Source organism: Lacerta agilis, chromosome 2 (assembly GCF_009819535.1).
Source record: "Lacerta agilis isolate rLacAgi1 chromosome 2, rLacAgi1.pri, whole genome shotgun sequence".
Lineage (NCBI taxonomy): Eukaryota > Metazoa > Chordata > Lepidosauria > Squamata > Lacertidae > Lacerta > Lacerta agilis.
In genome coordinates, this window is record NC_046313.1 from 117,121,630 (window position 1) to 117,137,259 (window position 15,630).

At 44.2% G+C, this 15,630-nt stretch overlaps 1 protein-coding gene across 1 annotated transcript in view; it reads right to left on the reverse strand.

Annotated features, from left to right (window-relative positions):
- The window catches only part of LOC117042572 (alpha-2-macroglobulin-like), a 100,450-nt gene that overhangs the window by 43,054 nt on the left and 41,766 nt on the right, over positions 1-15,630 (reverse strand). The window contains exons 20-26 of the mRNA XM_033142111.1: positions 11,150-11,222; positions 8,579-8,720; positions 5,308-5,542; positions 5,009-5,135; positions 4,344-4,465; positions 2,660-2,711; positions 56-142 (exon numbers count right to left, since the gene is read on the reverse strand). Coding sequence (XP_032998002.1) covers positions 56-142; positions 2,660-2,711; positions 4,344-4,465; positions 5,009-5,135; positions 5,308-5,542; positions 8,579-8,720; positions 11,150-11,222 — 838 coding nt within the window. The remainder of the gene's footprint in view (positions 1-55; positions 143-2,659; positions 2,712-4,343; positions 4,466-5,008; positions 5,136-5,307; positions 5,543-8,578; positions 8,721-11,149; positions 11,223-15,630) is intronic.

The following is a 15,630-nucleotide window of genomic DNA, read 5'->3' on the forward strand; positions in this document are numbered from 1 at the left end:
GCGTTTACACAGTGTCTCTGTGAAGCCCGAGTCCTGGCAAGTTTTCATGACTTACCCAGCACACAGAAGGAGGCCCTGGCTGAGCCCTCCACCACATTGTCTGGCAGCTTTAAAGAAAGAGGTCCTGATGACTTTGACTTCTCTGCAAGCAGAACAGAGAGTTTTGATTGTTCCTGTTGCCTGGTTATTACAGCCTCTCTTCCAGTTAGTGGGAGCATTTGCAAGCCTGCTCTCCTGAGGAGCTATGGACTGATCATTTATGGAGGGCTTCGAAGGAGTTTTGGAAGAAGCAAGAAGACCCTCTCTTGGGCTCAAGGGAGAGAAATGCAATGTATTGGACTTGATATGCATAAATAATATTGCTCGTAAAAGTTGCCATCCTGCAAGTAAAGAGTCATCTTCAAAGTCTTGTGTGTGGAGTCTGCTTCATCAGTAGAGCTTTGAGGGTGAAAGCACTGCATCGCTCTGCATGTGTGGTGGCCTGGGAGTCAGACTCAGATGCTGAACCTAAGGGATCCCAGCCTGCACAGGATTCCCCGCCTCCAGAACCAGCAGAGCCAGGGCTAGGGCTTGAGCCTGAAGGATCCCCACCTGTGCTGGATCCCCAGGTGCGGGCATCTGCTGAGTCTGCTCCGGCTCCTGATGGGAGGGAGGACCCATTGCCTGCAGGTGCTCCACTCCCGGCCTCATCAGAGGAAGCTGAGGCGGCCCCTGGGTCTAGTAAATCACCAGCCTCTCCTGAGCTGCAGAGGCTCAGGGCAGAGAGGCGAAGAGAGCTAAGTGCTTACTTGCTGCAAGACAGACCCAAAAAAGAAAATAACAGAACACCACTAGTCATCACATACAGCTCCCAAGTTAAAACAGTACAACGCATAATCAGAGATCTACAACCTCTCCTAGACAATGACAGTTCTCTTTCTCAAGCTCTGGGAGGAAGACCCTTCATCGCATACAAACAGCCACCCAATCTCAAACAGCTCCTCACCCACAATAATACAAAAACAGGACTCAACATGGACACTGGTACCAGAGCCTGCAATAAACCCAGATGCCAACTTTGCTGCCACATAAACCCGGATAACACCATTACTGGTCCCAACAACATCAAACACACCATCTCAGGACTATTTAATTGCTCATCTTCCAACATTGTGTATGCAATCAAATGCCAACAGTGCCCTTCAGCTCTCTATATTGGACAAACAGGCCAAACCCTACGCCAAAGGATAAATGGACATAAATCTGATATCAGGAATCACAAGACAGAGAAACCAGTAGGAGAACACTTCAATCTCCCAGGACATTCTATAAAAGATCTCAAAGTAGCTGTCTTAATACAAAGAAATTTCAGAAATAGACTGGAAAGAGAAGTGGCTGAATTGCAACTAATCACCAAACTTAAAACCATGGAGAAACCTGGTTTGAACAAAGACATTGGATTCTTATCTCATTATACATAACTAAGCCATCTTTAGCCATCTCACCCCTTGCATTTCCCTGCAAGACTAACTGCAGCCGTTTAGAGTCGTCAACAGGTTTTCCACACTTATCAGCCTATCACCCATTCCCACCACCCTTCTGAGTAATACCCCTCCCCACTCCCCCACTATATTTAAGGATCTGGTGACTTCTGTTTCAGTGTATCTGAAGAAGTGTGCATGCACACGAAAGCTCATACCAGGAACAAACTCAGTTGGTCTCTAAGGTGCTACTAGAAAGAATTTTCGATTTTGCTTACAGGAGGAGTGCTTGCCTCCAGTTCCGGAGGAGAGGCGAGTCTCCAGAGGATCGGGGCCACCCTAAGCATAGGGCCAGATAAAAGCCAGCCAGACCCAGCCCAAGGTGCGTGAGCAACTTAGCTGCAAACGTATACTTGACCCGCAACCTCGTGCCTGCACCTGCCTTGGACCTTGACCTGCTCCCTGCCTTGCTCCCCACCGGACTGACCTCCTTTGGACCCCTAGACCCAGGACTGGACTTGGACCTCGCTTCACGAATAAACCCCCGGGGCCAGCACAGCATGACTCAGAAAAACAGCTAACAAAGGGTGTGTAATTACTACTACGACTACTACTACAAATAGTAATAATAGTATTAACAATTAAAACAAAATAAAAAAAAATTCCTTCCAGTAGCAATTTTTTATTTTTTATTTTGTTTTGACTATGGCAGACCAACACGGCTACCTACCTGCAACTAGTATTAACAATTGTCACTTTGGTTCATTCTGTGAGAAAAGCAACTGATGATGATGATGATGATGATGATAATGATGTTTTCTGTATGTTGCAGATGTGGCCTTACCAGTTATGTGAGATTTATGCAGAGAAATGGGTAGGGAGGCCTATAATAATACCTCACCCATTTGGCTGGGTTTCCACAGAATATTAAAAACACGATAAAACATCAAACATTAAAAACTTCCTTAAACAGGATTGCCTTCTGGTGTATTCTGTAAGACAGTTGTTTATTTCCTTGACATCTAATGGGAGGGCATTCGATAGGGCAGGTGCCACTACTGAGAAGGCCCTGTCTGCCTGGTTCCCTGTAACCTCACTTCTTGCAGGGAGGGAACCGCCAGAAGGCCCTTGGAGCTGGATCTTGGTGTCCTGGCAGAATGATGGGGGTGGAGATGCTCCTTCAGGTAGCAGACACTTACCAGCTGCACATAGCAGGTTGCTGAAGACCACGTCCCTCTCAACACCTTCTTGCTTCATGAGGAGAGGAGAGAAAAGAAAAGAAAAGAAAGGGGGAGGCGAGAATGAGAATGAGAAACTCTGCAGAAGTAACACCTAGGCTGAGAACGAAAAAAGTTCTGCATTCCAGCAGTGTACAGAAAGAAATAGTCTGGTTGGAAAGATTAAGAAAACTTAAGGTGAATTCCTCATGGCAAACAAAGCCATTCTAAATATTATTTAGTTATTACAAACCCTTCACCCTGAAGTCCCTGTATATCAATTTTACATGCAGCCAAGATAGAGCCGATAAGTTAACACTGGCACATGCTAGCTCACATTGACTGAAACTTGGAGAACAAGCAGGAAGTAAAACCTGAAATAGCCTACCTTACCAAAAAGTACCGCATTTTTCCATGTATAAGATACCTCCATGTGTAAGACAACCCATACTTTTTAAATCCAAAATTAAGAAGTCAATATTTTAGACATCAAACAGAACAACTCTGAGCTTTTGACAGGAAATCGCATAAAACTGTTAAGCTTTTTTGGGGGGAAGTTGGCCAATGTTGTTGAGCTTTTTGGGGTTACCATATTTCAAGAGCCCAAGTCCGAACCCCCGTGCAATGTGGATTTAAAATGACCCCAAGTTTAGCAAAAAAGAAAAACAAACAAACCACCATTGTCTTATACACAAAAGAATACAGTGTGGGATGTAAACACAGAGCAGCCAAACACAACATTCCTAGAGTGGACATGAAGGTGTCTCAGTCCTCCAGCCTTCCAGCCTTAACTTCCTGTTTACCTGGACTGAGACCACTTCTTCTGTGTAACTTGAGATGGGTGTGGTTTTACCTGGGGAGGTTTACACAAAACCACAGGAAGCAGACGCCATTTCTCTCTTTTGCATCGTCTTCTGAACAAGCTACATCTTAGGACAAGATGCTTTCTTGGCTTCCAGCCAAGAGAACACAAAGAGGCTTTCCTCCCTTATGGAGTTAGCTTCTACATGTAAATACATTTATCTAAGCCTGCCTGCCTTTCTGAGACTGTATTCTAAATCAGGATGCCTGTAAGTAAACTCTTTTATATCTTACAAACAGTACTGTGTTGTGTCTTTACTTTTAAGAGGGAAGAAGGGGAATATACCAGGAATATATATTTCTTATAGAGGCTTTAGCAAGCCTGTGCAAGCGCGTCTGCTGTGTGTGTTTTAAAGGGGAATGTAACTCTGCTGAGTTTGGAGCTTGTTAACTCAAGCTGGGATGAGATATATAAAATAATATATCATCATCCACACTCCTAAACATTCCCACATACAGTAATTGAGAAGGAGTCAGTGGGAAGAGCAAGTTCCCTTTCTCTCTATCATCCGCCAATGATCCAGGCATCTTATTGCAAACATTGCTGTTTTACCATGCCCTCCAACATTTCTCAAGTGACAATGGGGAGGAAAAGCAGGACATTCCAAGATCAAATCAGAAACAGGGGCAGCTTCTGTAAATCCGGGACTGTCTCTAGAAAATAGGGACACTTGGAAGGTCTGCTTTATTCCACACAAAATCACACTTATGTGGCTGATGCAAATAAACATTCATTCATTCATTCTCTCTCTCTCTCTCATCACACTTATGCAACCTCCAATCAAGATTAAAGCAGCCCTTGTACCTCGACCAAAAGAGATTTGATCATAGTCTTCTTCTGCCCTTCGCTAGGCATCTCCACTATTTCGTTTCCACAGAGCTGTTCAGAGTTCACGGCTTCAGCACTTGCTGTGAAGTTTATTTCCCCTAGAAGAGAGAAAAAGGACCGCCCTCGTTCTATTTTGTCAATAGCATGGTTCGCTTGCAATCCTTTTCATTCTTATCAGGCTATTTAAAGTTGGGAGAGAAATCAATGCATACCCAAAATGTAGGCAGTAGCCAAATTTGCCACGGACTAAAAATACAGTAGGGACGCGGGTGACGCTGTGGGTTAAACCACAGAGCCTAGGGCTTGCCGATCAGAAGGTCGGCGGTTCGAATCCCCGCAATGGGGTGAGCTCCCATTGCTTGGTCCCTGCTCCTGCCAACCTAGCAGTTCGAAAGCACCATCAAAGTGCAAGTAGATAAATAGGGACCTCTCTGCTGGGAAGGTAAACGGCGTTTCCGTGTGCTGCTCTGGTTCGCCAGAAACGGCTTTGTCATGCTGGCCACATGACCCGGAAGCTGTCTGCGGACAAACGCCGGCTCCCTTGGCCTATAGAGCGAGATGAGCGCCGCAACCCGAGTCGGACACGACTGGACCTAATGGTCAGGGGCCCCTTTACCTTTACCTTTAGAGTTGCTGCTTACCCAGAGATTTGGGAGTTACTGTCCAAGAGACCGTTTTCCTTTCATCGGCACACAGGCAGTAAGACTCCTCCTCCTTCTCCAGAGGGGTAGCCACGAACTCAGCAGAGGGAGCCAGCGATATACTGACCTGTCCATGAACAGAAAGGCGTTACCGGGGTGGAAATAAAAGTCTCTCACCACTCAAGAGACAGGGTGCCTGCAGCAATATGATTCTGTGCCTAGGCGATCCAAATTCTATGCCAAGGAAAAGAGGGCGAGGAGTTTTCGGGAATCGGGAGCCAAGCTAGGGCATTTCTCACCCTGATGCAGCGCTGCATGTAAGTGAAGACAGTGGCCTTCAGGGTGAACGCTTCGCCCCGCACCACAGAGTAGGGCAAGGTCAGATCAAGGAAGAATGGCTGGAAGGCCGTGAGGGAGGCAGTCTGGGCCAGGCCAAATCCCACATCCGGGGACAAGCAGAAAGCTCCCGCCTTCCACTCGGTGATGGTGTCCGGAATGGTCACGGGGATGTCAATCTCGCCTTGGGACTCGTCGCTGAGGGACAGAGAAGAACAAGAATCATAGAGTTGGAGGGGGTCCCAAGGGTCATCTATTTGTGTGTGTGTGGTGTGTGTGTGTGTGGGGGGGTATCTTTTCAGATATATACATTCGATTGATTTTACAGTCATTTTGACATTTTAAAACTTGACTCCCTTCCCCCTCTTTCTGCAGTTCCTTAAATTTGTTTTTAATATATTCTGCATATCCAAATTAACTTGCTCATTTATTTATCTTCTTTGAATACATACTCTTATATAACTGCAGGTTATTACAATAATCCTGCCAGTGTTTTTATCTGTTTACAATTTGTCTGTAAATATTCAATTAACCATTTCCATTCTTTTATTAAAAGTTTGTTATCTTCATTTCTTATTCTTCCAGTAAGTTTTGCCATTTTTGCATATTCCATACGTTTTCATATCCATTCTTCCTTTGCTGGGACTTCTGCTTCTTTCCTTTTTGGGGCAAGAAGAAGGCTGATCGCCAAAGAATTGATGCTTTTGAATTATGGTGCTGGAGGAGACTCTTGAGAGTCCCATGGACTGCAAGAAGATCAAACCTATCCATTCTCAAAGAAATCAGCCCTGAGTGCTCACTAGAAGGACAGATCCTGAAGTTGAGGCTCCAGTACTTTGGGCACCTCATGAGAAGAGAAGACTCCCTAGAAAAGACCCTGATGTTGGGAAAGATGGAGGGCACAAGGAGAAGGGGACAACAGAGGATGAGATGGTTGGACAGTGTTCTCGAAGCTACTAACATGAGTTTGGCCAAACTGCGAGAGGCAGTGAAGGATAGGCGTGCCTGGCGTGCTCTGGTCCATGGGGTCACGAAGAGTCGGACACGACTGAACGACTGAACAACAACAACCACTCTTGCCACTGTAGTCGTATACATGAATAAATTTCTATACAATTTAGGTAGTTCTAAATTTCTAAAGTTCTAAAGGCAGCCCTGTTTAGGGAAGTTTTTAATCTGTGATATTTTAAATGTATTTTAATATTTGATGGAAGCCACCCAGAATGGCTGGGGAGACTCAGCCAGATGGGGGGGTACAAACAAATTATTATTATTATTATTATTATTATTATTATTATTATTATTATTATTATTATTATTACTATTTATTGTTCTATCCCTATAATTCCCAAGAGAAAGGCTTCTGGTGTTTTTTTTTACAAATGTTATTTTAAACATCCTTTTCATTTCATTGTATATCATTTCCCAGTAAGCCTTAACCTTACTACAAGACCACCACATGAGTTTGTATTTGATATCCTGCTTTATAACTACCCGAAGGAGTCTCAAAGCGGCTAACATTCTCCTTTCCCTACCTCCCCCACAACAAACACTCTGTGAGGCGAGTGGGGCTGAAAGACTTCAGAGAAGTGTGACTAGCCCAAGGTCACCCAGCAGCAGCATGTGGAGGAGCGGGGACGCAAACCCAGTTCACCAGATTACGAGTCTACCACTCTTAACCACTACACCACACTGGCACCACACATATGATAAAAAGAACCTTCTTTCTCTTTACATTTCCCACATTTATTTGATTTAGTTTTGTACATTTTTGCCAATTTACTCGGTGTTTGATGCCATCGATAGGACCCCAAGCACCATCTAGTCCACTGCACAAATCCCAGCTAACAAATCACTGACAGATGGCCATCCAAGCTCTGCTTAAAAGCCTCCAGGGAAGGAGAGTCCACCACCTTCTGAGGGAGTCCGTTCCACTGCCAAACAGCTGTGGCCACCATAATGTTTAGCCAGAATCTCCTTTATTATAACTTGATTCCATTGATTTGTGCCCTGCACTCTGGAGCAGCAGAAAACAAGTTTCATAGAATCATAGAGTTGGAAGGGACCCCAAGGGTCATCTAGTAGAAGCCCCGGCAATGTTTGATCCATCTTCAATGTGACAGGCCTTTAGATTTCTAAAGATGGCCGTGCAGGGTGGGGAACATTTTCACAGCTCCCTTCTGCAAGCCATATCTTCATTTCCCATCACCAGGGAAATCCTGTAAAATGCACATCACTTCCAAGTATTCGAGGTGCTATCAAGAGCCTTGTCCTTCACCAATTTGCCTAATTCTCCCTAGGGTAATGGCTTGTAATAGGGCAGAGATTTTGCGGGGTGGGGGCTGTGTGGCCTTCCCGTTGTTGTTGGGCTCCAACTCCGATCAGCCCCAGGCTGGATGGCCTTTGAGCAGGCATGATGGAAAGTTGCATGGCAGTAACACCTGGAGGGCCACAGGTTCTCGGCATTTCTTTCAAGGGATTTTCGCTATGGAATCCCCCAGCACCACCACTGCCCTGTTGTTTATACTTGTTTTAATTGACACCAAAATGGGAATGCTTATGTGTAATGGTGAAAGGGTTTAATGTTGGAAAATTCCACTGCCGTACTCTAAGGGACTCTGAACCTTAACTGAGTTGATAATGGAATGTTGTTTTCTGCTAGCTAATATGTGAGTGTTTAACCTTAGAGGTATTGAATCAAATTGCAACTTCGCCATCTTGGAAGGGTGATGGCTGTAGTCCTTTGTTCCTGGGCTCTATGAGAGTGAGAGTGTAGATGAAGCTCTCCAGATAAACAGCCCCAGGCAGGATGCAGGTTGTGGGGAGAGACAGACCTCTGTTTCTAGGTCTGCTATATAATAAATAAATAAAATAATATATTATTTCTATCCCGCCCATCTGGCTGGGTTTCCCCAGCCACTCTGGGCAGCTTCCAACCGAATATTAAAAACAATACAGCATCAAACATTAAAAACTTGTTTCACATTTTGTAAGATGCTGAGCCTATGCCTTGGACTGGCGGCATATGTCTTATGGAGTTGTTTGGATGTGTCATCGGATGTTTTTGTTTCGTTTTGAAGAAAGTTCTGCAAGCAAAGCTTTCGTTAAACTTATGGGCCTTGACAGTGCTTCATTTCCAAAGGAGCCTGTTTTTATGCATCCAGTCGCTTCAAACTGCATAATATGAATATCTGCAATATGCGCACCCCACAAAGTCTGAAAACCATCACTTACTTCACTACATATGTGTTCCACAGCCACGTCTCGGGAAAGTAGCTCCTGACAGTCTCCTGCTGTCTTCCTGTTCTTTCGGCTGTTCTTTCTGCTTGTGGTGCAAAAGTGTCTGGAGCTCCTGACATTCTCCTGATGTCGATAGCTTGAAGGAAGAGGAGCATAGATGATAGCCATTGTTATTTGGACTCAATGAACAGAAAGCCCTCTTGCTTTCAGTAGATATACTCTGAGTCTACTTTATTTCCACAGTGGTGACCAGAGGAGAAATGACCACTGGGAGCAGGGCCATAACAAGGGGGGGGCAGGGGGAGCCACCCCGGGTTCCATAATGGAGGGAGTGACAAATTATCAATTACTATTTTTTGAATTTTTTTTTTGAATTATTATTTTTTTTAAATGCCTGCTCCGAAGGATCATATAGCTATATATGAAATTTCATGCATATTGGTTAATATCTTGACCCTCCTCTACCAAAATAGCTGTTTACTTGGCTGTTTTCCTACGTCATAAAGGCTGAAATTTCAGTTCAGAGAACACTTACTGTTCCCAACCCTAACCCTGTGGAAAGCCATCTAATTAGACTTTCAATTGATTTTGAGATGTTTTTAGGAGATAATTTAATGATTGTTTGATTTTATACCAATGTTATGTATCTGATGTTAACCACCCTGAGCCCGACTTTGGCCGGGGTGGGATATAAATAAAAGTGTTTTTTTAATATTACTTGTTATTATTCCTTTGTAAGAAAATATGAAATAACGTAAAACCATTTTTTGCGGGGGGGGGATCAATGGGGGGGTTGACAAGAAATTTTCTGCCCCGGGTACCACCTGACCTTCCCATGCCTGGAGGGGGGGGTGACAAAAAATTTTTTTACCCCTGGGTACCAATTTACCTTGCTACGCCCCTGACTGGGACATAAGTAACACCACAGAGCACCTGTAACAGCAAAACTGAGACCTTCATCTGCTCCAGCTGCAATTAAACATGTCTCTCCCATACAGCCACAGCAAGTGCTCTAACTGTCCAACGGTTTGACTTCACCCCTAAGGCCGCACTCTTATATTATCTCTTGAGAAAAACAGATGCCAACTAATTTATTTATTTGATTTCATTTTCTTTTTCTTTGTATTCTCTCTCTCTCTTTGTGTATGTGCGTGTGTGTCATAAATTGTGTTTCATACACAGCTGTCTTGTGTGTATGTGTGTGTCACGGCAACCCTTGCCTTTTTGCTGTTGCTGCGAGCTAAAGCCGGCTCCGATTTCAAACTTCAAAAGCATTTATTTAGTGCTCGGTAATTACAGTGCAATAAATCATGTCTACTCCCTTCTACGGCAAATATCCTAACTGCTTTCATTTTCGCGCCTTTTCCAACATAAGAATTTCCTGGTCGCTCTGAAATGACGTGTAAATTTCTTCTTCCCCCTCTGGCTCCCCTCCCCCTGTCTATCACTGGCTCGAGTACTTTCTCTTTCCTCCGGTGATGTCTACAAGAGGGGGCTGTCAGAGGATGACGTATCTGTTGAGATTAATTGTGCCGGTTCTCTATAGCCAGCCTCCTCCCCCTGACTGTCTGCTTTCCAGCTTTCTCCCCCTTTTCCTTCTCCCACGCTCCCTTCCCAAGCCATGCTTGGCTCCGTGACAGTGTGTGTGTTTACAATCCAACCCCCCAACCTGCACAGAAGCACCCAATTTCTATTTGGTTCCATTTAACTACATTTCACTTTTTAAAACCAAAGGTAGAATTCTGCAAATCACCGTGTGTCCTCCGAGGCCTATAACCATGTTCTGTTGATACTGAGTGACTAAATAAATCTATGCCATTTAAATAGTACAATATTTTACCATAACGATAACGCTGGCAAATTCATAAGAGCACAATAGAACAAAATACACTCTGAATCTATCTTTGGGCAAATACTGGTACATTGGAACCTCGGTTCCCGAACGCCTCTGTTCTCACATGTTTCGGTTCCCGAATGCTGAAATCCCGGAAGCAAATGTTTCCGTTTTCGAATGTTTTTCGGAACTTGAACGTGCGACGCAACTTCTGCGGAGTGCAAGAAGCTCTTGCAACCAATGGGAAGCCATGCCTCGGTTTTCGAACATTTTGCAAGCTGAACGGGGTTCGGGAACAGATTTCATTCGGGAACCGAGGTTCCACTGTAAACTTTCTATTTAAAGCATGCAAATGCCGGCAGGGATGAGGAATTAAAACTCTTCCTGAAAACCCTTCTGCCAAGTATCTTAATATTTTTTTAAAAAAATGTAGGGCTGCAAAACTAGTCACTCAGCAAAAGTTTTAGTCAATTGCATCAAGCCCCTTAGGGATGTAGAGGGTAGTTGGGTGTTCATTTGTTGGTTTCCCACAAGCAACCGTTCAGAGAACAGGATGCTAGACAAGATTTGGAATTGGTTCTTCTTAAGTTCTTATCTTTCCTCTTAAATTTGCAGGGCTCATAAATCTTGTGATTTTGAGGGCATTATGAAGATGGAACGAAGGCTAACTGGAAGAAATCCCATCCCCACTCCCACAATTTCCACCAACATTGCCAACACCAGGTTCTTACTATCAATTAACGGTCCTCTGCAAAGGAAAGGCTTCCGTCGCAGGGTGCGGCTAATAATTGTCACGCCAAAGTCCTGCAAAATGAGAAAATGAGCCAGTATGAACCCTTCTCTAGAGTGTTATGCATTCCCAAACAGCATAGAATCATACAATCATCGAGTTGGAAGAGACCACAAGGGCCATCCAGTCCAACCCCCTGCCAAGCAGGAAACACCATCAAAGCATTCCTGACAGATGGCTGTCAAGCCTCCGCTTAAAGACCTCCAAAGAAGGAGACTCCACCACACTCCTTGGCAGCAAATTCCACTGTCCAACAGCTCTTACTGTCAGGAAGTTCTTCCTAATGTTTAGGTGGAATCTTCTTTCTTGTAGTTTGAATCCATTGCCCTGTGTCCGCTTCTCTGGAGCAGCAGAAAACAACCTTTCTCCCTCCTCTATATGACATCCTTTTATATATTTGAACATGGCTATCATATCACCTGCAAAAGCATTTGACTGTGTTGACTGTGTTGACCACAGCAAACTATGGCAAGTTCTTAAAGAAATGGGAGTGCCGGATCACCTCATTTGTCTCCTGAGAAATCTCTATGTGGGACAAGAAGCTACAGTTAGAACTGGATATGGAACAACTGATTGGTTCAAAATTGGGAAAGGAGTACAACAAGGCTGTATATTGTCTCCCTGCTTATTTAACTTATATGCAGAATTCATCATGCGAAAGGCTGGACTGGATGAATCCCAAACCGGAATTAAGATTGCCGGAAAAAATATCAACAACCTCAGATATGCTGATGATACAACCTTGATGGCAGAAAGTGAGGAAGAATTAAAGAAACTTTTAATGAGGGTGAAAGAAGAGAGCGCAGAATATGGTCTGAAGCTCAACATCAAAAAAACTAAGATCATGGCCACTGGTCCCATCACCTCCTGGCAAATAGAAGGGGAAGAAATGGAGGCAGTGAGAGATTTCACTTTCTTGGGTTCCATGATCACTGCAGATGGTGACAGCAGTCACGAAATTAGAAGACGCCTGCTTCTTGGGAGAAAAGCACGACTGAACGACTGAACAACAACAAATCATATCACCCCTTAACCTTCTCTTCTCCAGGCTAAACATACCCAGCTCCCTAAGCCGTTCCTCATAAGGCATCGTTTCCAGGCCTTTGACCATTTTGGTTGCCCTCCTCTGGACACGTTCCAGGCTTGTCAGTATCCTTCTTGAACTGTGGTGCCCAGAACTGGACACAGTATTCCAGGTGAGGTCTGACCAGAGTGGAATACAGTGGTACTATTATTTCCCTTGATCTAGATGCTATACTCCTATTGACGCAGCCCAGAATTGCATTAGCTTTTTTAGCTGCTGCATCACACTGTTGACTCATGTCAAGTTTGTGGTCTACCAAGACTCCTAGATCCTTTTCGCATGTACTGCTCTCAAGCCAGGTGTCACCCATCCTGTATTTGTGCCTTTCATTTTTTTGCCCAAGTGTAGTACTTTACATTTTTCCCTGTTAAAATTCATCTTGTTTGCTTTGGCCCAGTTCTCTAATCTGTTAAGGTCATTTTGAAGTGTGATCCTGTCCTCTGGGGTATTAGCCACACCTCCCAATTTGGTGTCATCTGCAGACTTGATCAGGATGTCTGATCAGCATTTGTGTCTCTGTTCCCAAATACCTGACCAGGAGAACCTCTATCTAGTCTGGATTAACCCTTCAGGAGCTGAACATCCTCCTAAGTCTTCCCACTGCCGGGTGGTCTGGAAGGATACAGGGGGATAGAGAAACATTCTTCTCCCTCTCTCATAGAATCAAAGAATTGTAGATTTGTAAGGGATCCGAAGGGTCATCAAGTGGCCATCCAACCGCCTGCAACACATGAATCTCAGCTAAAGCATCCAGGACAGGTGGCCATCCAAACTTTGCTTTAAAACCTCCAAGGAAGAAGAGTCCACCACCTCTCATGGGAGTCGGTTCCACTGCCAAACAACTCTTACTGTCAGAAAGTTCTTCCTAATGATTAGTCGGAATCTCCATTCTTGTAACTTGGAGCCATTGGTCCAGCCCCTACCCTCCAGAGCAGGAGAAGATAAGCTTGCTCCCTCTTTCATGTGACAGCCCTTGAAATATTTGGAGGGCTCCTCAGCCTCTTTTCCAGGCTAAACATGCCCAGCTCCTTCAACCGTTCCTCATAAGGCTTGGTTTCCAGACCCTTGAAATATATAAAATAAAAAATAGTTCAGTAGCACCTTAGAGACCTTAGAAAACCAACTAAGTTTGTTCTTGGTATGAGCTTTCGTGTGCATGCACACTTCCTTCAGGTACACTGAAACAGAAGTCACCAGACCCTTATATATAGTAGGAGGAATGGGGTGGGTTTTTCTCAGGAGGGTAGGAGGAGATGGGTGATTGACTCAATGGGTATGGGAAACCTGTTGTTTATTATATATATATATATATATATATATATATATATATATATATATATATATATATATATATATATATATATATTATATATATATATATATATATATATATATAATATAATATAATATTATAATATATATATATATATATATATATATATATATATATATATATATAATATATATATATATATATAATAATATATTATATATATAATATATATATATATATTAATACAGCGTCAGACCAACACAGCTACCTACCTGTTTCCAGACCCTTGATCATCGTGGTTGCTCTCCTCTGTACACGTTCCAGCTTTTTGACATCTTAAATTGTGGTGTCCAGAACTGGACACAGTACTCTCATGACATTAGAACTCATGGGCATCCAGTGAAACTGAATGTTGAAATATTCAGGACGGATTCAAAAAGTAGTTATTCACATGGTGCCTAGTTCAATGGTAGGGATGCAGGTGCTGCTGTGGTCTAAACCACTGAGCCTCTTGGGCTTGCCGATCAGAAGGTTGACGATTTGAATCCCTCCGACGGATTGTGCTCCTGTTGCTCTGTCCCAGCTCCTGCCAACGTAGCAGTTCGAAAGCACGCCAGTGCAAGCAGATAAATAGGTACCGCTGCAGTAGGAAGGTAAATGTTGTTTCCGTGTGCTCTGGCCTCCATCTCATTGTACGAGAAGTGGTTCAGTCATGCTGGCCACATGACCTGGAAAGCTGTCTGTGGACAAACATCATCTCCCTTGTCCTGAAAGCGAGATGAGCGCCGCAAGCCCATAGTCACCCTTGACTGGACTTAACCGTCCAGTGAGGAGGAATTAAAGAAACCTTTTAATGAGGGTAAAGAGGAGAGAGCAAAATATGGTCTGGAGCTCAACATCAAAAAAACTAAGGTCATGGACACTGGTCCCAACACCTCCTGGCAAATAGAAGGGGAAGAAATGGAGGCAGTGAGAGATTTTACTTTCTTGGGCTCCATGATCACTGCAGATGGTGACAGCAGTCACGAAATTAAAAGACGCCTGCTTCTTGGGAGGAAAGCAATGACAAACCTAGACAGCATCTTAAAAAGCAGAGACATCACCTTGCCGACAAAGGTCCGTATAGTTGAAGCTATGGTTTTCCCAGTAGTAATGTATGGAAGTGAGAGCTGGACCATAAAGAAGGCTGATCACCGAGGAATTGATGCTTTTGAATTATGGTGCTGGAGGAGACTCTTGAGAGTCCCATGGACTGCGGGAAGATCAAACCTATCAATTCTCAAAGAAATCAGCCCTGAGTGCTCACTGGAAGGACAGATCCTGAAGTTGAGGCTCCAGTACTTTGGCCACCTCATGAGAAGAGAAGACTCCCTGGAAAAGACCCTGATGTTGGGAAAGATGGAGGGCACAAGGAGAAGGGGATGACAGGATGAGATGGTTGGGCAGTGTTCTCGAAGCGACTAGCATGAGTTTAGCCAAACTGCGGGAGGCAGTGGAAGACGGGAGTGCCTGGCATGCTCTGGTCCATGGGGTAACGAAGAGTCGGACACGACTGAACGACTGAACAACAACAACAACCATCTAGGGGTCCTTTATCTTTACCTTTTACCTAGTTCAACTTTGAAACTCGCTTCCACAGGAGGGAACGATGGCCGCCAACGTGGATGGCTCAGAGGATCAGACAAATTAGGGGGAAAGGCTATCGGTGCCTATGAGCCATGATGGTGATGCTTTGCCTCCACAGTTGGAGGCAGTGATGCTTCTGAATACCAGTTACTGGAAACCACAGGAGGGGGGGAGGGCTCTTTTGCTCAGATCCTGCTTGCAGGCTTCCCACAGGCATTTGGCTGAGCAATGTGAGAACACAACACTGGACTAAATGCACTGGCCTGATCCAGCAGACTCTTCTTTATGTGCTTACATTAGGTTACATAATCTTTCCGCAGAGGACAATAGTTTTTGGTGGAAAATAAACTGCAGGAGAATGGATCTAGTTACAGGTAGGTAGCAGTGTTGGTCTGCCGTAGTCAAAACAAACAAACAAACAAACAAAAATTCCTTCCAG